The 23,302-nt window shown below is 32.4% G+C and overlaps 1 protein-coding gene across 1 annotated transcript in view; it reads right to left on the reverse strand.

Annotated features, from left to right (window-relative positions):
• Window positions 1–23,302, reverse strand: part of MYOM2 (myomesin 2) — a 152,338-nt gene that overhangs the window by 55,972 nt on the left and 73,064 nt on the right. The window contains exons 14-19 of the mRNA XM_003757920.2: window positions 16,560–16,687; window positions 12,060–12,243; window positions 10,642–10,816; window positions 6,120–6,241; window positions 3,067–3,254; window positions 1,954–2,080 (exon numbers count right to left, since the gene is read on the reverse strand). Coding sequence (XP_003757968.1) covers window positions 1,954–2,080; window positions 3,067–3,254; window positions 6,120–6,241; window positions 10,642–10,816; window positions 12,060–12,243; window positions 16,560–16,687 — 924 coding nt within the window. The remainder of the gene's footprint in view (window positions 1–1,953; window positions 2,081–3,066; window positions 3,255–6,119; window positions 6,242–10,641; window positions 10,817–12,059; window positions 12,244–16,559; window positions 16,688–23,302) is intronic.

Consider the following 23,302-nt stretch of genomic DNA (forward strand, 5'->3'; position numbering starts at 1 on the left):
CATTCCACATTTTAGAACTGTTACTTCTCTGTTGAAGATCAAATTTCATCACTGGTCCTTTGGAATCATGAATAATCATTTCATTGGTCATTTTTATAACTTTAAAATTGTTTTATAGTACTCATGTTACTGTATGAATTGTTCTTCTAGTTCTGCTCACTTCATTCTTCATCAGCTTCTAAAATTTCCTAAAATTATTCATTTTCATAATATTGACACTATGGTATAAATTGTTCTGCTAGTTCTGTTTACTTCACTTTAAATCATTTCATACATGTTTTTCCACTTCTTTTTACAATCATCCATTTTCTCATGTTTTTATAGCCCAATAGTCCTCTATCAAATTCACTTATCACATTAACCATCATTCTAACACCATCCCCTTTAAAAGTAGAAATAGACCACAAATTGATGGTAGACATTTTGAGGGTTTTTTTGTTTGGTTTCTACATGCAAAAAATTTATCACCTAATAGCAATTTGCTAATAATCATCCTTTCTGTACTTAGCAAGGTCTCTGTGCTTAGCTGTATAGAAAGTAAGCTCAGCTTTATCCTATATCTGTGCTTAAAGCCTCTTTAGCATGACAAGATCTACTAGAACTCAGCCTGAATTGTTATATGTTATAGTTCTGGAAAACCCAGTACACCTACATGTTATAATGAGGCATAAGAATAAGACTTTGAATATATATGCAATGTTCAACACTCAGACCTTTAGTCAATACTGTCAAAGCTAAAGACCATCATGTTTAGTCTTGTTTAAGTTATGCTTAAAAAAAAATACATAGCACTATAGGATTCTTCCATTCAAAATGTCTCATCCCTCATCAGTCAATTTAATTTTTAATTGATAATTTTGAATTAGCAGGATATCTAAATTGTAACAGTAGCAAAGGAAAATTTAAAATAATTTTAATTTTTTTTACAAAGCCGATTTCTTATAACCTTGTGAGAGAAGTACAAGTTTTATTATCTCAACTTTACATATAAGAGAACTGGGGCCAATAGAGGTTAAAAGAATTGTCCAGACTCATATGGTCAATAAGTATGTGAGAAAGGATTTAAATACAATTCTCTCTAGAAATCTTATCTGTATCTTATTTCACCTCCCCAACTTTAAAATTCTTATATATTTTTTTTTAAAAATTCATTAAATCTTCTAATAAATAATGTATTTCACAAAGAACTTCTTCTAAGTCTAAGTGACTCAGGTTCAATTAAGCTATGCCAGCAAAGTACAATTTCTGGCACATTGTAATAAGATGAAAAGGCCCCAGGTCGAGTCCAGTAGTGAATTGTGACAAATTCATTACCAGAAAGGGGAAAGGGGAGAGAAATTACTAATAAATTACTCTGACCACAGAAACTTAGGAAATCCATCTATTTAAACATTGGTGGACGAAATATTCACACTCATGAAGCCATGAATTTTGAAAGAGAAAATATATTGTAATAAAAAAGAAAACTGAAGGTAGAATCAGACAGTTGATATTTAAAACTTCAGTGCTATCATGTACTAGATTTATAATAAGGCAAATCCTGTTGCTGGCCTGGACTTTTCTTTGCTCATATGAAAAATGAGTAAGTTGAACTAGAAATTAGTAAGGTCCTTTTCATATCTAAATCCTAATATCCAAAACTTAATTCTGCCACTTACTATATGTACTGCCTTGGAACAATCATTTAACTACTGGTGACCTCAATTTTTTAATCTCAAAAATGAGGATAATAGACTTTAAAGTTTCTTCCATTGATAAGTACTTTTAGCACTGGAAATCAGGTTTGATTATTTTGATGCTAAAAAAATTCTATAAAATTAAGCTTATAGGATAAATAAGCATCAAGATACAGTTCTAGTATCATTGAGGAACTGTTTATGTTTATGTGGACTTCACAGATTTTAAAGACAATATCAATACTCATAAATCTCATAAGTGACAGAACTCTCTTACCAGGCTCTGGCATTGTCCAAGCTTCACACTTAAAGTGTTCACTGGGATCAGATGGTTGTCCTATGCCTGCCAAATTGGTGGCAGCAATTTTGAATTCATAAAATGCCTGTTCCGTTAAGTTCTCCACCTATTTTGAGAAGAATTTGGAAAAAAGCAACATGGGATTTTAGATTGTATAACAAGTCAATGGAAAACAGAGTGCTTATTTGCCAAATGCTACAAATAATTACCTAATCTTACTGATAAGGTAGGCTGCCAATTTAGAGAAAGTATTGATAGAACATACAAAATAATAGTCTTTTTGCCTACATGCATCAAAGAAAGAGTTGGGAATAAAAAGACTTGAATTGTAATCCCAGGTACATCACAAACTTACAAAAATTACAAAATGTGGGTCAAGTCACATTCAGGATTTTAAGATTTTGACCTGAAAGGGACCTTAAAAACACAGTATACCTTTCAGATTATAGATAAAGAAACTATTAGCCAGAACTAGAAATACTAAAAGTCTTACTCAAAATCAAACAAGTAATAAAGAACAGAACCATAACTCAGACAAATATTCTTATTCCAAATTGAGATAACCCTTTTCTATTACTGCCTCCTTACCTTTCAGTTCTATAATCCATGATTCCTAATCTCTGTGACTTAAAAAATTAACCCAAGTGGTACTTTCTATGAGGATACTCAGGACAGACAATTTACAAAAACAAGGTGAAAAGATTTTGATATTAAATGACTCTCTTGTAGTCTATATTACAACAGGAGAGGCTTAAGAAAATGTCAGTGACCAGTAGGATCTGAACCATGGAATAGCCTGCTTGGTTTGGTTAAAAGAACATTGGCTTGACTTCCATTATTGACTCTGGTACTAATTTATTGTATGGTATCTTTGGGTCTCAATTTCCTCAAAACAAGATGATCTTTTACAATGTTAAAGTATTATCATTTGGTTCCATAATTCCACAAATTGGGGGGGATGACTTAACTGCTCCATGTGTCACATTAATTTCACTGTATTCTGAAATATCTGCCATTAAATGATTGCCAAAAACAAGAAAGACAAAAATGTTTTTTAGACTGACAGAAGGGAAAAATTAAAGAGATACGAACTGTAAAGATCCTTTCTTTGATTGGAGAAGAGTTGACTTCATGCCAATTATGATGATGTGCTTCCCGTTTGTCTATGTAATATCCAAGGATTGGTGATCCTCCACTGAATTTTGGCACCTTCCAGCCAAGAGTCATTGACTGGCCATCACAATTGAGCAGTGTTATTCCATAAGGATGTGATGGAACAGCTAAAAAAAAAACAGATATATGGAAAATTATGAATAACAGCTTACCAATTTTAAGTTCATTCCTCACAACAACCTTGTAACAGCAGTAAGTCTTCAATTGTCATTATCCTTGTTTAATAGAAGAGGAAAAAGAGATTAAAGGAGTTGGAATGTTTGCAGGTCACACAAATCATAAATGCTAGACTTAGAACTTGAACGGCTGACTACAAGATTAGTATTCAAGCTACTAATCTATTACCCCCTTCTTTGCAAACTGTGTAAAGAATTAATATACCTTTTTTAAAAAATCTTGTGAAATAATGAATTTCAGTTCAATAAGGAGATAACTATCCAATTGATGTTTTGTCCTGACCCAACACTCTAATGGCCAGGATAAGTAGTGTTCTTTGTATACACTGAAGTGAAGCCTTCCCTAAATAGTACTCTAAGAATTATATGGTGGGCTGCTGTTCTCCTGTATAATTAAAATAATATTGTAGTCTGAATTCTCTAAGCCTGCACAGCACCTTCTCATGCTGAACAGGAAGAATAGGCTGTCCTGATTTCCCAGTATTCCGAATGGAACATGCCCTCTAGATCAGCTCCTTCTCCTCTAGCAGAGGAAGACAAGTAGACAATAATATGCATACATGTACACACAGTTATACTTTGATGAGGGAGAAATGATGAAGAAGGCTCCAACTCAGAAAGCAAATTCCATTGGATTTCACCCACAAGGCATATTACACTATCTTCACCTCTTGTCATCTTCTGACATCTATCAATTGGCAGCAGGCCAGCTATCTTGGCAAACTGATCAATTATTACAATTCCCAATTCTCCTGGTTGTTGTTTGCCATTTTGGCCAGTGAATTAAATTGGTGGCAAAGAGGAAAAGGCATGGTTTCCATTGTTATTCTCTTTACCAAATACAATTATTTTTAGGAACATATTAGTACAAAGTTCCCGCAATGACTCACTTATGGCGTTTCCTAGACTTTATTTTTTGTCAGTAATCCAAGTGTGGACCATTTCTTTACTTTAGATGTCCTTTAGAGAGTTGCCAAAAGGAAATTTAGCAAAACTCAAACTCCATTCATTTCAATTGCCAAATCTTCCCACATAATTCATTGCATTTTAGGGTTTAGAATTATAGGGAATCTAAAAGGTTAGGTCCTCAGAAAATAATAAAGCAGTAGAGCCAAAATCAAGCCCAAACTCTCTAATGCAAACCCAAGGTTCATAACACTATATCACATAGAATCTCAGGGTATTATAAAATTATTGAATTACTTCAAGACTATTGTGGAAGACTATTGAATTAACAGAAGATCTCTTTTGATGTGAATATGTTAGGGAGAGGGAGGAGAATTAAGGTCCATTGGCATAAAGGATAACAAATGGCTGCTCTATTCTTAATGATGTTTATGTTTCTTACTGCATATGGCTTCCTATTAGTCTGGTATCCTGTGGAGTCTTCAGAATAATTTACATAAGTATTAGTTTGTACCCACCTTTAATCGAGCCTCCATTTACAAATAACCACTATTTACCCAGCAGGTTAAATTGAAATGCTAAAAATTGGTCCCTAATTGGCATATTCTATGTCTTTGAGAAAGTTCTACTTAGAGGTTCCTCTTTCCTCCCATTAACCTGAATAAACAGAAGCTGAATAGAAGTTATTTTCATTACATAATAGATTGTCAAAAAATTGCAATTGATTTATTTAGAAATCACTAAAAGTGATGAGTACAAATATTTTTATGTCTTCTATGGCATACAGGAAACCAAACAGATTAGAAAAAAGACCCTTTGTCTAAAGAGCAACATAGTTTTGCTACCATGTTGAATCAAATTATCAGTTTAAAATTCCTTAAATGTCTCTAAGGATATATAGTTAAGATGAAATAATACCTTTTCCCAATCTGTTTCCAAACTTACATGGAAAATTTAGATGGTAGATGATAAAAATATTCTTTCTTAGAATTCAATTAATTTCCATAAACAATGAAGTGCTGAGGGTAAAAAGATGGTGATAACATAGATCTTGCTCTCCAGGAACTTACAACCCAATAGGAAGAGTAATGCTTATAAAAACAGCTGTAAAATTTGTAGGAGTGAGCAAAGTACCAAGGAGAGATCTAGGCAGATTGCTGTAAGAAACTCAAGGAGGTCTTAAAATGAAATTATTAATAAAATTTATCTCTTGCAAGATTTTCAAAAATCTTATTGTTAATGTGTAAATTAACTCTGATTTGCATATCTGGTCCTGAATAATAAAAGAAATAAATGCAATAAAAATTATGAAATCACTAGAGTACAAAGTACTCTAGTCTCACCTGTCTTTGAAATTTAGGACCTGAATTAATATGTTTAAGTAGCTACATTGATCAAGCTACCTGGATAATTGGCAAATTTCTCCTGCTATGTAGACATAGTCACATAATAAAAGCGCAATTACATGAACGTTATAAACTCACTAGAGTGACAGATTGGAACTCCTCGATTTAAGAATGCCTCAGAAAGTTACTGAAGCAGTGTAATTTTTGCATACATCTGGGAAGACAAGTACATTAAAGCTTCTACTATAACTTTTACTATCAGTACAGCCATTCTGAAACAAATGTGACCTCTAATCATTTTTTCCTTTATTTTTAATTTGCACTTTATTAGCACATTATCATTTCTCCCTCTCACACTGGCATTTTCAGGACAAGTGGCCAATTGATGAGACATTTCAACAGGAATGTATGTTCTCTGTACAATTTACATCTTCCTTTTTCCTCTGGTAATATTCCAAATGGCATCATAAATGTTTATTCATGCAGAAATTAAAACTTATTGAAGAACTGAAAATTGGAGCCAAAGAGCACATGAATTACTTACTGAGGGCAGCCTGGACTTTTATTACATCAGACTCTTGTGAGTTTTCACTAGTCCCAACAGCATTAACAGCTTTAACACGGAAGATGTATTGCTCTCCAGTAGTTAAACCATGAACAACAAACCTGATAAAAACACATGAATCAGTGTTTTGTTTTCAATGTTTTATCTATTTTCTCCTATGCTATGAGCAGAAATCATTCCAAATGCTTCATAAAAATTATTCAGTTCGATTGAAGTGAAATCCACTTTTTGAGTACGTTATAAATAGTATATTACATATCTAATTTATTTTTCCCATGGCAATGATTTTAAGTCTAGTAAAGTCAATACACCAAGATACAAACAGAACATAAAAGCACTCAGTTCTACCAGGTTCTAATGCAAATCAGCTTTTCTCTAAAAATGATGTTACTATACAGTTAATACGGGCCAGAACTTAGGGCAATCACTCTGCCCTCTGAGTGACCTTTGAAATGTCTGAAAAAGAATGGTTACTGTCACTTTCAATGTGACTTCCCTTTTATTTCTACATCTGGTAGATTTGTTTCCCTCTAAAAGCACTCAATGAATAAGAAGAATACTTAGAGATGTTCTTGTAGCCCAATAACATGATTACTCTAGTCAAGCTACTGACCAAAAGAAAAAGATAATATTTTGATATTAAATTGTGTGAGTATGCAAAAAAAGTTTAAGTATTATGAAGTTTTTTATTTAATTTAAATGTATGTAGAGAGACAGACAAATGATAAATAGAAAATAGATATAGAGAGATATTTATTTATGCCATGACTATTTACCTTGAAATAGATGACATATCCAATGAAACATTTATTGCAAATTACTTGAGGGAGGAGGTGATAGTAATGATAAGAATAATACTTTTATCACTACATGGAATTATGCCCTTATTGTATTAATTAGCTAGAATAATTTAAATAACCTAGCATTTATTTAGGGATATAATTACATAGGAAATAGAATATATAATGTATAGCTATAATTAGAAGAATAAACAGAATATAAATATACTTAATAATTTCTTATTTTAGGGTGTTATTCTGAACACTTGTTTTCATTAATAAAAGGAATTTCTCATCTGGAAATTATCTCAAACAATGTAGATTGGCAGCTTGTCTGTCACTTATACTTTTAAACAATTCCTTGGGGTTGTTATTAAACACTAAATACACATATTGACAAATACTACCCAGGGACCAATTTTTCCTTTTAAATATGTGACCTAGATAACTTATAATTCAGCTTCTCTCATTTTTTTGTCCAAAAGATATGATTTGAATGTTGCATATTTAAATTCTATTGTCAAATTCTTAAAAAGATGAGGAAAAAAATAAAAAAATAAATAAATTGAGTCTTGCTATAGGAAGCGAAACTCTATTATAGCATTTTAAAAAAACATTTGTAAGGAAAGTTATACTATATTTTAACATCTGAAAATCTTACAAGGAACAAAGGAGAAACTAGAAAGTAGTTTGGCAGAAACGAGGTTTAGATCATCATTAATGTCATTTCACAATAATTTTCAAAAAATAAATTACCTGAAAATCAAAGTCTTATCTTTAAAAAAAAAAAAAAAAAAAAAAAAAAACGAAACCCTGAAGTTTAAAAAAAAAAACCACAAAACTTTTTATCAAACATCACTGATGAAGGTCTAATATAGGAAACTAACACAACTGTATAAGGAACAAAACCCATTCTCTTTAGATAAGTGTTAAAAGGATATCAATAGCTTTTAAAAGAATGTTAAACTATAGATAAAATTATGAAAATTGAATTAAATCTGTTGGTGACATTGCAACATCGTCTTACTGTTCTGAATTTTAATTTGGATACTGAAAATAAAAAGCTAACTAATTGTTCATACTGGGTGACCCTGAAATCCTACCACTGAAAATATGCTATAAGAGGATCAAAAGTAAAAAAAAAAAGGGCTTAATATATATAACAAAATATTCATAATTATGCTTCATTTTTGTTGTGATAAAGAACTGAAAATAAAGTAGGTATATATCAATTTGAAGTGGCTTAATAAATTGTGAGATTAAACACTCTAATAAAAATAAATGTAATGGGATATAATTATGCAATTAGAAATGTTAAATATGAAGATTCAGAAATATAAGACGATTTGTATGAACTGATGCAAAGTAAAATAAACATAATAACTAAAACTATAAATGACAGGAATATAAAAAGGGAGCCAAATGTTGAATAATTTTTTTTAAATAATGATTAAGAACAGATAATAATACATATCTCTTGCCTCTGCCATGAGGAAAGAAACTAGGAAAAAACATTATGTAACATGCTCACTGTATTAAGTGGTTATGGTTAATTGGTTTTCTTTATTTAAAAAGTAAAATTCTAATAAGGTGAGCTGGGACAGGAGGAGGATATTTTTAATTATATCTGTGACCTCAAAACAAAAGGCAATTTATGTATTTTCATGTATATATGTGTGTGTGTATATATATATATATATATATATATATATATATATACACATATTTCTTTAAGAGAAACAAGTGGTCTAAAAACTCAGTTGAAATATTTTATGAAAAGTAGAATCTTTTGCTGGATCAGGAAAAATGGGTTTCCCATAAGTCTCTTTCCTATTCACAATTTATAGCTAATTTGTGCTTTAAAAAAGAGCCAACTATAGCTGGCAACCTTTGACAGTCTATTACTTTTAACTTGATAACTTTCATCTGTAGCCCTGTTCACACTTGGTAAAGGGAGAGATAGAGCTCAAAACTATTGAGAAGCAGTGCCAGGATCTAAAGTTCTTCGAAGCCTACAAGCATACCAGAAGATTGATATTGATTCTGTGTTAATTTCTGCCTCAAAACAAAACAATATATTACTTGTTCCTTTCCCAGTTATTAATCAAAGTGAGGACAAAATTTGTAAAACAAAAGAATTACAAAAAAACTACATACTCTTCATTTAGGCTTCATTTATTTATTATAAAACTCTATTGGATATCAGAAAATTCTAAGCTATGTGTTTTATTAACTTCATTTATATAGATGAAGTGAGAAGGAGAGAAAGACTTTCTTGCGCAGGAGATATAAAATATTTTATCCAAATGCATGGGGCAGAGTCACTAAGGTAAAGTAGGAATAAAGAGGAGATAAAATCCTGTTAAAGTATCCCCAAACCTAGATACCCCTAGATATTTTTTAAAAGAAGAAAATAATTTGTATAATAATCCCAGGCTGCAAAAAAACAAAGGCAAAGTTTAAACATTCTTATTTCCCTCTTCCAGGAAACTATTTCATTTATTTATTTTGTAAAGAACACCACTTCCCTCAAAGGGAAGCAAAATTTTTGGAAAAGGTAAGCCAAACCCCCAAGGGTTGAGGATGAGCTGCTAAGGAAGTTCTACCCAGAAAATGGGAGAAGGACCCAGTCTAGACAGTCTCAAACAGGTTCTCAGGCTCATAGGATTTGCAGCCGATCAGTCTATTTTGGATGCCAGTTACACTTATGCCCAGGTTTTTTTTTTTTCTTTTTCTTCTCCACTATTTCTGGGAGAATGCTCCATGAGTATAGTTAGTATTTAAGCTCTAGAAAAAGACACAGAGTCATAGATTCATAAATTTAAGTTTGGAAGGAACCTTAAGAAACTTTCTGATATAATACTCTCTCAATTTACAAATGAGGAACCAAGACCTAGAGATAATAAATGGTTCACCAATGACATACAGATAATATGTACATCCCAGAAGGGGTCTTTGAATATATAATCTCTCACTCCAAATATATTACTCTTTCCAAATGACTATTCTGTCTCTCCTTGCTAAGTTGCAACTTTCCCAATGTGAGGGAAAGTTGCAATAGTCATTCTTTCTTCCAGTGACTATAAACGGTTATCTTCAACTGCTTTATAACAATCTAGAATATGAGAATCAGGCAAATTGCGTACTGGGAACATGGGCTTTATAATGATTATACTTTATGTTAATTCCCTTCTTCATGGGGGAGCAGTATAATGGAACTACACAAAAATCCATCAATAAAAAAAGGCTTTTGAAGCTCAGGGCTACCTAACATAACCACAGAACCAACCTTGCTCAACTCAAGGGAAGAACCTGGAGCAGAAGCTATAGACTCAAGACCTTGCTCACAGAACTTTCTAAATGTCCTCCTTCCCGCCTTATTGTGTCTACAGATGTTCTCTCCCATAACTCTTGTTCCCTGTTGGAAAGCCTTTTAGAAACCAGATCTCACTTGAAAAAAAAAATTGATATTTTGGCCTTTTATGTTACAAATGACCAAACACATTCATTTTATGCACCCTTTCAATAAAAATAAGATCAAAACATATCAAATATACATGTCCACCTTTGAAAATATAAATTAATTGGATTACAAATGAATAAGCAAAGTTCGTTAAAATGCCATTTTGCTTCTTGCAAATATGAAGGACATTTCATTACATTACATTACATTAACTTTAATTTCACACAAAAAAACCTGAAAATTTTGCATCATTAGTTACCTGTTATAATCAATGGGTTTGTGATTACAAGGTTCCCATTTATTTGTCCCTGCCACACAGCAGTCAATATAGTAGCCTATTAGGTCTTCCTCATGTTTGGGTTTATCCCACTGAACAACAACAGATGTTTTTGTGTTTCTTGAAGCAAGCACACGACCAGGAGCAGAAGGGACAACTATATGGACAAGAAATAAAAATAAAAATAATTTTATCAATTTATTAACATAAGAGCAATGAATAATAAAAATCTTTTAAATTCAAGTTGATTACAATGTAATGAAATACAATAAGCAAAATTTAATAATTTTCTTAAATTTCTGAATATCATAACTAAGAAAGGTTTATAAGAAATGACAAAAATGTTTTTATTTTGTTTAAAATGCTTTAGAAGCATAGATTGAACTATTATCTTTCTTTAAATCTTCATACATACAGTGGTAGGTATAAGGGGCTTCATCCACATCTCAGCAAATTTGTATGCCCACATTCTTACACAATGAAGCAAGTGTAGTTGGATGACCAATATAAGAATTAGGCTATAATCAGAAACTGTAAATGAAGGATGAGTTTTTTTTTTTCTTTTTTAGAAATATAAGTTCTGGAAGGAATTCTTTTCCAAAAGAAGTTTGCTTCTTTATATTAAAATTTTGTTAATAAATATATGGTTATGTTAATCAGTACATGCAATTGAACTCCATTTTTAAAGTAATCAAACCAACCAATGTTTGCAGGAAAAGTTTCTTCACTATCCACTATCCATTCTTTACTACCTCAGAAATGTGTCATGTTGCTACTTTATGTGGCTACTTAAGAGATAATGTTATTTAAAAATAACTTGCTATCTAATCATTCAAATTTATATACCACTCCAATTTGTCCTTTATATCACTTGTATAGTTCTCTGAAAGTTGTCTCCCCAATTAGAGTGCAAGCTACTTGAGGATAAGAATTATTTGAGTATTTTAAATATCCAGAAACTAGCATAGTACCTAACACATAGTAGGAGTTTTATAAATGCTAATTGGCAAGACTGACTTTGTAGTTTTCAAAATATTGATTTTTTTTACAATAATCTTAGGTGATATGTAATACAAATATAATTTCCATGCTACAGATGAGAAAATTAGTCTACAGTGGGTAAGTTATAGCCACAATCACGCAGTAAGTAAATGGTAGATCCAGCCCTTAAATTCAGATCTCTCGACTAGTGCCCCGATCACTAATATACCATGTGAGTTTTTTCACAAATTTAAATAATAGCATAGCATAAAGCTGTTCTACAGAGAATGAGTACAAAGAAGGAATACAAGGGAAAGAAGTAGAAAAAGAAATGATAGAGTTGCATTTTTAATACTTCCTCAATTTCATGTTATTTTCTGATTGTGCATAGTCTTTGATTACTCACTGTCATAACTTACCAATCATGTCTTGTGCTTGAATTGGTACAGTAATTTCTGAAGGGTCACTGAGGCCATGTTTGTTTGCTGTCAAAACTCGAAAAACATATGGTTTCCCTTCTGCGAGATCAAAAACAGCATAGCGAGGAGATCTCACCGCTGTCTGGGCATTGACCCGTTGCCAACTACCACTACCAACCACAGACTACATCAACAATAAAAACAACAAAAAAGTATTTTAGAACTTGATAACTTTATCAAAATTTAAACACATATATTCATAAGCTTGTATTTTAAAAACCACTCTTCTATTACTTATATTTATCAAATATACTGAAGAGGATTGCATGGAAAACTTTGCCAGACTCTCTTAAAAATATTTTCTAAACCTATTTATTTCTTGGCTAGTCAAATGATATTTTTACATACAATTGTATAATTATTGTTAGCAGGGAGCAAACTTTAAATAGGTCTTTGTTTCTCCTTATTTTTTGCATAAAGTAGACTATGGACAGAGAAAATATTGTACTCTGAATAAAATTATTAACCCCCCCACCCTTTCCTTGCCTTTAGGACTGGGAGAACTGAGTCAGGAAAAACTTGGATATACCATTGAGTCATAAACTCCGAATGCCTTATCTCAATCTTTGCTAGGATAATTCCCCCTCTTTTTAAGTATTGTCCCTCCCATCTCTTACTGTACCATTCCAATTATGTCTCCTGTCCTCAACCTTCTTATCTTGACCTTTTTCCTGTCAGGATTAAGTTATGGTCTTCTCCTCAAATTATGGCTTGTCTGCCCACCCAGTGTCCTTGCCCCCCTTATCTGCCTTTGTTTTCACTATAAAATTGTATACTCCAGTTATGTATCCTATTTAGCTAAATCCTTGCCTCAGTTCCTCAGTGCAGAATGATTTTGAACATGAGTTCCATTTAGTCTACTAGTCTAAATTCTCCATGTTAAAAGATAAAAAACTAATCTCTGTCTTGCCTCAGTTTCTCTGGCATTACAAAAATGGCATACACCAAATAAAAATTAAAGAACTGGATAGACAAATCATATTATTAGCACTTAAAATTAACCAAATATTAGGAAACTGAAAACGATGGCATTTTACCTTTTTACAAATGGCATAAATAAAGGAAAGTACACTATGCTTATAAAATTTTCAAATGACATAATGCTGAGAGAGAGTGAGTCAGATTTTAAAAGATTAAAAGATCCTAAAACTTTAGATCAAATCTAATAAAATAAAATTTAGTAAGGATAAATATAAAGTCTTACAAGTTCAAGAAGTAAACTTTAGAGGAGAGGGTGGACAGAAGCACTGCTTATCAACAATTCCACTAAAAAGTGGGGGAGGGAGGAGAAAAGGACAATTACCTTGCATAATCAATCTAATAAAACTCATTGATAAGATAGACATAGGGCTTTAAAAATAATTTCTGATGAATGAATGAAACAATTTTTATCCAAACCTATAAAAGTTGAAAGTGAAAATCCTTTATAGGGAACAACTAAGAGCAATGACTGTATAACTATTAAAAAGTAGATAGCTAGGAGCTACATTCTTCCTAAGATTCTTCTTTCATTAAAGGTGGGGAATTACTCTCTTTTTATTAAATTAAAAAATATATATATTCACATGGATACATGCTATCAGAATGCTAACCCAGCAGTCTTTACTCTTTCACTCTCAAAAAAAAAAAAAATCTACTTATAACCTGGAGGAAATAAGAGGACAGACAGGAAATGGAAAAGTAAAATTCTAGTCTTTCTTCCAATTATCTAGAAGTTCTTTTTAAAGGAGAATCTCACTATTGATGAGAAAAATAATTTATTTGGGCTTTTCATTCTAAACTAAAGAAAGTATGGTGAAGGTTACAAAGGCACATTTTAGCTTAAGCCCATAAGCATATGCCCTTATATTGTTACTTATCTATTTGTGTACATGTGTGTACATACACATGCATCTTGTCTTTCCAAACAAATTAAATGTAATCTCTCTAAAATACACTGACAATGCCTTGGACAACTTTGTATCTTCCAAAGAATCTAGCATAGTTCTTTGTCTAGAATTAGCATTAATTTGATTGTCACTGATTAATGAAGAGTATGTTTTAAATTAAATTGATAATAATAGAAATGTGTAACACTTTACCTAGGTGTTTAAGACTTTCTCTAACTAATACTCAGTTCTTTATTGCTTATATTTGTATGTGTTTTAATATGGTGAAGATAAACTATCTTGAGTATGGAGCATATCTAAACATTTCAAATTATAATAAACATCACACTTAAAAAAATTTTAAACACTATTCAGTTATTGCCAAGTTTGAAAATGACAAAATTCATTTATATATTGGGAGAGTTATGTTTAAAAGCATGTGCTAAAATGTGATATAAGAGCAAGCCCAGGCCTAATTTTATATTTCTCCATTTAATGATCTAGACATATTTTATGTTCTTTTGCTTTATAAAATCTAGATTGCTTTTAACTCATCTTCATTTTATATTGAACATTACATATGGTTGTCAGAATGAGAATACGGAAATAAAATGATGACATCAATCTTATATTTCTTCCATAGTCAGAATCTTCTTTGACCTTCAAAGCAATCACATATACAGAAAGATATATGGCATTCCCTTCACCAAGATTTTTTTCCTCTTCCAAAAACAGCACCACTTTTCAAGACCTTGTTCAAGTGTTATTTTCTCCATGAATTGGTCCCCTAATGGTCAAGAGAAACTCTTTTCCAGATGGAACTCTGTTACTATTCCTTTGTAATTGTCTTATGGATATACTTTTTTATTTTATAGTTATTTGAATACAAGTCCTTTTCCTCAGTAACTTATAAACTATGATGGCAGGTCCATGTTTCATTTACCTTTGAATAACCCTTCCTAGCACAATACATTGTATTAGGTGCACAACAATAATAGGTGCACAACAAAAGGATATTGAATAATTGAATTAAAATTGATCACAGGCAGATTAAATTAGAGAATTGAAACAAGACCAAATTGTGAGATAAGCATATTTTGTCTTCACTTCTTTTATTAATTTCCTATCCCTTCCATATGTTGAAACCGCTCCCAGATAGTTGCAAAGTATCTCAACACCCCACTTTGACTGCTCTTGTCCCCTAATGCAGTGACCAGCCAAGAGCTATACCATAAAATTTGTACCCTTCCCTTCAAATATACCTTTCAAATATATTTAACATCTACTGGTCATCCTGCCATTTAGGGGAGGGGGTGGGGGGGTAAGAGGTGAAAAATTGGAACAAGAGTTTTGGCAATTGTTAATGCTGTAAAGTTACCCATGTATATATTCTGTAAATAAAAGGCTATTAAATAAAAAAAAAAAACAAAAAACAAAAAAAAAAAACAAAAAACAAATATACCTTTCATATGTCTCATTGCTGCAATATCCTACTCTCCTAGTACTTGACAGAAGGTGGTAATACGCTAATCAAATAAACTAATCCATCTCTCTTAATGTGCTAATTCACTGTTGTGTTCTCATCCCAGATTTTAGCCTTTAAGCAATGATGTTAATATTGAATAATTCATGCACTGTCCAAGGCCAGTGGTGACAATATTTTTCATCAGAAAGTTGGCAGATGTACTTTTAATACCCACAGATATGCAACTGCTTATTTTGTGCAATGGAAATTAGAGCAAATTAGTTTAACATTCATCTATAACCTCACTTCTAATTTGTATGTGATATAAAAGTTCCTCTGAGGAGTAAAAGTTGTATGAAAATCTTGTTACCTTCTCCTCCCTGGGCCTTGGTTTCCTCAATTATAAAATAATTGTGGAGATGAACTAGATGGCCTCTGAGGTTCCTTTTAGAAGATTTATGATTTTATGATTCTATTATATCTTGTGAATAGGAAAGAATAATGAGGCAGTTTTATAACCAACAGTGTTGGCACTCAAGTCAAGTTTTACAAGGTAGTTCAAAGGTAAATGGCATGAACTATGCCCTCAGGGAAAAATTTTTAAGAGAAATTCAGGTGTAGAAGGTAGAGAAACTAGATTGGGAGGTGCTTACCTGGGATGTTGCTTGGGAAAGACACAAACTATTTTGTAGTTTCTTGTCTTAAAAAAAAATTTATTCTTACTAAATTCAATTGTTTCTATATTGATGATGCAATACACATGGCATTAGAACAGTCTAAATTTCAGTAACAGGAGAAAGATCCCATCACTTTTCCCTAGTGTATCTGGGTAGTGAGACAGAGCAAAGTTGGTGATTGGAACTTTTTGTTCATTTCCATAGACGTAATGAATTTATTAGATTTTTTTTCAACTAAATTGAATCTGAATCCTCATCCTTGACAATACCCAAATATGGTATCCTATTATTGCTTTCTTTACCACAACTTCATAATTAATTAACACATAGGAAAAATGACTGGTCCAGTGATTTCTCTTCTAGGAAAACAGTTAAAGCATAGAAGATTGTACAAAGGCTTACCCCACAAACAAATGTAACTACACAGTACCTTCTCAATGAAATACATTAATGGCTCCTTGCCACGGGGAACAGGTGGATCCCAGCTGAGCACAACATATGTTTTGCTGATTTCTGAAGCATGTACATTGGTGGGAGGTCCTGGAATCTGAACATCGCCTAGAGGAGTAATAAACTTAGTGAGTGTTAAACAGTAGATTACCCTGCAGGTCAGCACTTATATTCCAGCTCAGTTTTCTGAGCTCTTTCCTGGAGGTGTATTGCCAGGGCATTAAGGACAACCATATCAGTTTTACAGTTTAATAGCAGGCTTTCACTGCTATTTTTGGAAAGCAGGAATGCAAATTGCAAAGTGCTATTTGGCTTTACTTAGAATCAAGGCAAAATGTATCACAGAAGTTCACATAATTATTTGTATTTTCTCACACGCATTTTATACTTTGTGAAGGAAAGGAATCCATAAATTATTACTTTAAGTTGAATTGGAAGAAAAAAAAATAAAAGCAATAGTTTCACACAGAAAAAAAGTATTTTAACTAGAAATGAAACTTTAACTAAACTGATGATTTGTGCAAAAACATGAGCATTAACAATTTGTGCTTTGCAATATGGAACCATTACAGAATTCAATTGCCCTATCTTTAATGATTCTCTCTGGTTGTTTTCTTCTTGCAGTATGCATTCAATGTTTCTAAAATATATGACACTTTTAAAGCACATTGTTGTTTTTGTTTTTGTTTTTCTGTGTTGGTTAAGTCTTACAAAATTTACCACACTGACCTATGCTTATAAATTTGGGATTCTGGATAGCTATTGACAAAACTTTTTCAATTAATTAATGCAATAGATCATCTTGTGAGGTTTCCAGTCTGTTTCTGTCCTGGTATATTTTTTTTTCCTAACTTAGGTGATCAACAGATACTTTTCCTTTAAATTATGAAAGCAACCAAAGAAATAAAGGTTTTTGAAAGAGGCATGGTTCCTCTAGATTTATTCGTCCTATAATTATAATTTTAAAAGTTAACATTTTTTGAGAAAACACCCCTAGGACATTGTAAAATATTCCTTAATATACAATTGTCATCTTTAAACTCAGCCTCAAAAGAATAGCTATACAATCACATGCAAACAGTATTCCTGAAATGTGAAAGGTAACTTTTAACTTCAAATGGTTTTATTACAAGATTATTTGATGGTATAGATTAGCCATGCTTTTACTGAGAGCCATTTCTGGCAAGTGGGTAGAATTGCAAACCAGGAGTCAGAATGTCGCTGGGATAGTGCCAAGAGGGTGTTGGCAGGGGGGCAAAGGGAAGAAGCTTCAACCACTCCCTTGGTCAGCTTTAAGTCAAGCCTAATTTACAAATAATCTTTTGCTCCTCTGGAACCAAATGAACTACAGAGAAGAAAACCATAGAGATATGATGTACAGAAGACTGACTGATGGAATCTCAAGTTCTATAGAACATCAGAATTGAATGATGGTTCATTGCTAATGTTCTGAACTGCAAAGGAAGCAACACAGCAGAATAAAAGATAAGTCAAACAATAAAAATAAATGTAATATTATTCTCTTCAGAGTTTGAGGTTCCAAACCTCTCCCTATTTTTAGAACTGGTAAATACTTTAAAATTAATACTTTAAAGAAAATTTTAAAAATTTTGCTTTGATGCCATAGTGAAAAGAGAGATCTGACAAATTCAGCTTGGTTAATAGAAATTATTGTACTAATTAATATCTTTAATCAGTCATAATTAAAACAATAAAATAACATGATCTTTTGTTGCTCTGATCATTGTCCCGGTTTGGGAAGGATAGCTTATACCTTGGAAGAATTAATTCAAAATAGCCTTGAGATACTTCAAAAGTAGACTAAAAGAACTATTTAATAGTGATATGTTCAAGGTTTAGAGAGGTAATTAAATGGCACAGTGATTAGAGTGCTTTGCCTGAACTTAGGACTGAGGAAAACTCATCTTCCTGACTTTATATCTGGCCTCAAATACTTACTAGCTGTGTCACCCTGGGCAGATGATTTAACCCTATTAGCCTCAATCTCCTAATCTGTAAAATAAACTAAAGAAAGAAATAACAAATCTCTTTATTATATCTTTGCTAAGAAAACCCCAAAGAGATCAGTATTGGACACAACTAAAAAAAAACAACTGAATAACAATGTAGTAGAGAAGTATAATTAGAGTAGAAAAACACGCCACATCAATGCAAGATAAAAGAAATATGGACAAAGGCTGAACCATTTTACTTTATTTTTTTCCCAATTGTATTTCAATCTAATTCCAGCCCACTTTTCTAAATTATTACATTGACTCTATGTCACATAATATGTTCCATCCCAACTGGACTACTTGCTCCCCATACATGACCTTCTGTCTCTCATCTGTATCTTTTCATAGACTTCTACCACTGCCTAGAATAAATTTACTTCTCATCTCTGCTTCAGGAATTCCTGGCTTCCTCCAAGACTTTATTCAGGTTTTCAACCTCAATAGGAAGCCTCTCCTAATCTTGTTCCTTCCCAAAGTAATTAGCACAGTACTAGGAATATAGAAAGTATTTCATAAATCCTTATTGATCAATTCATTCATTCATTTTCTTTCAGCCTGAGACTATATGGCTGGTTCCACCTTTAGAATTTCAGGTCATATCACCTCACTAATTTCCAGTGGTATTTATGGTCTAGTCCAGCTCTATTTCTTCAAGGAATTTATACCTCATACTTTTCTTCACTTCTACACATACATAGACTCAAAAATATTCTTTAAGGTGGAAATAAAAGCTGACAATTTCATAGCCACACCAATTTAAAATGTTACTATAACACATAGCCCCAAAGAACTAGTAATAAATTTCTTTCTTCCCTTTAGATTTTTCTTATGAGTAAAAATTCATATACAAAAATATATTTTAATAGCAAAGGGGATAAAGGAACTCTTTGGTTATTATGTCTATTTACTTTTTAATCATACTGTGGAAGAAGTCAGGAGCTGTTGTTCTAACTCAATGTAAAAATTGTCAAAACAACCCCAAGAAAGCATAACTTAAGAAAGTATGTAGTTGTACAAAGTGTATTTGAGTATGAGGGCACCTTAAATCTGCTTTGTATTTTGCCATTGACTAGCTATGGTAAACAATCCACTTTCCTCATAAAATCTGTTTGCTCTTCCACAGACTAAATAGGCTTCTCTGCTCCACTATTCCCTGTAGTCTGTCCATCTTCTTGTTTGTTGCTTTCATGACACTATCTATCCATCTCATCTTTTGCCATCCTCTTTTCCTTTTGCCTTCAATTTTTCCCAACATCAGGATCTTTTCTAATGAGTCCTTCCTTCTTATTATTTAGACAAATTTAAGCTCCCATTTTAGCACTTGAATTTTTAGTTAATAGTCTACATTAATTTCTTTAAATATTGACTGATTTTATCTCCTTGTTGCCCAAGGGACTCTCAAAAGTTTTCTCCAGTACCATAATTCAAAAGCACTGCTCAACTTTCCTTATAATCCAACTCTCACAGCCATACAACACTATTGGAAAAACCATTCAACTACAAAGACCTTTGTCAGCAACGTGATGTCTCTGCTTTTTAGTATACTGTCCAGATTTGCTGTAGCTTTCCTTTGAAGAAGATTTTTTTAATGTATTATGACTGCAGTCTCCATCTACAATTATTTTTGAGTCCAAAAAATAAAATCTGACACTTTTTTCTTTCTTTTCCCACTATTTTCCAGGAAGTGATGGGACCAGTAGCCAAGATCTTGGGGGGTTTTGTCGGTGTTTTTATGTTAAGCTTCAAGGCAACTTTTACACTCTCCTCTTTCATTAAGAGGCTTCTTATTCTTTTTCACTTTTTTTCCATCAAAGTGGTATTTGTCTGAATATCTGAGACTGCTGATATTTTTCCTGGAAACTTTGATTCCAGGTTTTTATTCATCCAGCCTGGCATTTCACATGATGTACTCTATATGTAAATTAAATAGATAAAGTGACAATATACAGCCTTGCGGTACTCTTTTTTTCCAGTTTTAAACCAATCAGTATTATACTTGGTTCTAACTGTTGTTTCTCAACCCACAAATTTGTCAGGAGACAAATAAGATATCTGGCACTCTCATCTCTTTGAGGACTTGCCACATTTTGTTGTGATCCACACAGTCAATGTGTAGACAGAAATAGATATTTTTTCTGGAACTACTTTGCTTTCTCCATTATTCAGCAAATGTTGGCAATTTGTTCTGTTAGCTCCTCTACTTCTTTGAAAATTACCCTGCTCTTCTAGTAATCAGTTCACATATTGCTGAAACCTAGCTTGTAGACTCTTAAGCATAATTTTATTGGCCTATGAAATGATACAATTGTTTGCTAATTTGAACATTCTTTAGAACAATCTTCTTTAGGATTAGAACATTAAACTCATCTTTTCCAATACAATAGACACCGTTTAATTTCCCAAATTTGCTGGCATATTTAATGCAGCACTTTAACAGCATCTTCTTTTAGAATTTTAAATAGCTCACCTCAAATTTTGTCACTTCCACTATGCTTAATGTCAACAATACTTCCTAAGGTCCACATTTAATTCCCCAGCTCTAGATGAATAACCAAACTATCAAGGTAATTAGTGATGTTAAGATCTTTTTTATGTAGTTTTTCTGCCTATTTATGTCACCTCTTCTTAATCTTTTCTAATTCTCTTAAATTCTCTCCATTTTTGTCTTTTATCATGACCATTTTGGGATTGAAACATCCTTTAGATATCTCTAAATTTTTTGAAGAGAACTCTTGTCTTTATTATTCTATTGTTTTGTTCCTTTGCATTGCTCATCATCTTATCCCTCCTTGATAGTCTTTGGAATTCTGCATTCAAGTGAGTATATCTTTCTCTTTCTCTTTGACCTTTTATTTCCTTCTTTTTTCACCTATTTGTAAAGCCTCATCAGTCTCTTTGCTTTCTTGCTCTTCTTTTTCTTTGGAATGTTTTATTGGTTCTGTTGTTGCTGCTGCTGCCTTCTACACAATATTTCAAACTTCTATCCATATTGCTTCAGGTATCATATTACCAGATACAATCACTTAAATCTACTTATCACTTCCACTTCATATTCATAAGGGATGATATTTAGGCCTATAAGGTCTGACTTTCTTCAATTTAAATCTGAATTTAAAACTCATGATCTAAGTTATGACTCAGGTCTAATTTTTACTGACTGTGTAGAGCTTGGGCAGCTTTGGCTGCAGAATATATAATCTGATTTTGACATAGATCATCTGGTGATGTCTATGTGTAAAGCTGCTTTTTGGGGTTGTTAAAAGAAAGTGTTTGCCATGACTAGCAAGTTATCTTTTTTAGTAATACCTTTCTTATTTTCAACACAACATGCAAAGATAGTTTTCAGTATTCACCGCTGCAAAACTCCATGTTCCAAATTTTTCTCCCTCCTTTCCCTCTACCCTTCCCCCAGACAGCAAGCAATCTAATATATGTTAAACATGTGCATTTCTTCTATACATATGTCCACATTTATCATGCTGCAAAAGAAAAATCAGATCAAAAAGGAAGAAAATGAGAAAGGAAAAAAAAAGCAAGCAACCACCAAAAAGGTGAACATACTATGTTTGATCCATATTCAGTGCCCACGGTGTTCTTTTTGGATGCAAATGATTCTCTCTATCACAAGTCTATTGGAATTGCCCTGAGTCACCTCATTGTTGAAAAGAGCCATGTCCATCACAATTGATCATCACATAATCTTATTGTTTCCATGTACAATGTTTTCTTGGTTCTACTCACTTCACTTAGTAGTAATTCATATGTCTCTCCAGGCCTTTCTGAAATCATCCTCCAGCAAGATATCTTGATAAAACTCTATTATTTTTTGCTCTGCTTAAATTTATACTCCATGGCCAAATTTGTCTATTATTCCAATGATATTTTAATTTCCTATTTTAGCTTTCCAACCCCTATGATAAATGTCACATTTTGGAATGAACCTTTTTGAGACAATATTATATTTTTCATAGAACTGATGAATTTTGACTTCTTCATCATCAGTGGTTAGAACATAGACTGTGGTGTTGAACAATTTCCCCTGGATTTAAACAGATATCATTCTGTCATTGTTGTGATTATGCTTCAACACTGCTTTTCTCATTTTTTTATTGACTGTGAGGGTCAAGGGATTCTTGCCTATAGTAGTATATGTAGCAATCACCTAAATTCACCCATTCTAATCCATTTAAGTTTGCCAACACCTAAGATATCAGTATTTAATTTTATTGTCTCCTGATTGGCCATATTCAGTGATTTTGATTCAAAATTCTGATATTCTAGGGGTTCCTATGCAAAATTGATCTTTATAGCATCAGACTTTCCTTTTATCACCAGACACATCCATAGCTGACCTTTCTTTCAGCTTTGGCTCAGTATTTTAATTAATTACTACAGGAGCTACTTATAGATGTCATGTATTCTTCCACAGTTGCATGTTGAACATGTTTTGATCTGAGGAGCTCATCTTCCAGTATGGATACTGGATAATAATTTTACTACTGTCCCTGGAGTTTTCTTGGCAAAGATATTGTAGTAGTTTACCATTTTCTCCTCCAGTGGTTTTCTTTCCTTAGAACTTTCTACCATATCCATTCCTCTTGGGTAATTCTTTTCATGGTAGCTTCATAATTTCACTAAGCTATTCTAACTCCTCTAAGACAATAAGAGAAGAGTAATCTTCCTAAAGTAATTTAATTCAAATCATAAA

Source organism: Sarcophilus harrisii, chromosome 2 (assembly GCF_902635505.1).
Source record: "Sarcophilus harrisii chromosome 2, mSarHar1.11, whole genome shotgun sequence".
NCBI lineage: Eukaryota > Metazoa > Chordata > Mammalia > Dasyuromorphia > Dasyuridae > Sarcophilus > Sarcophilus harrisii.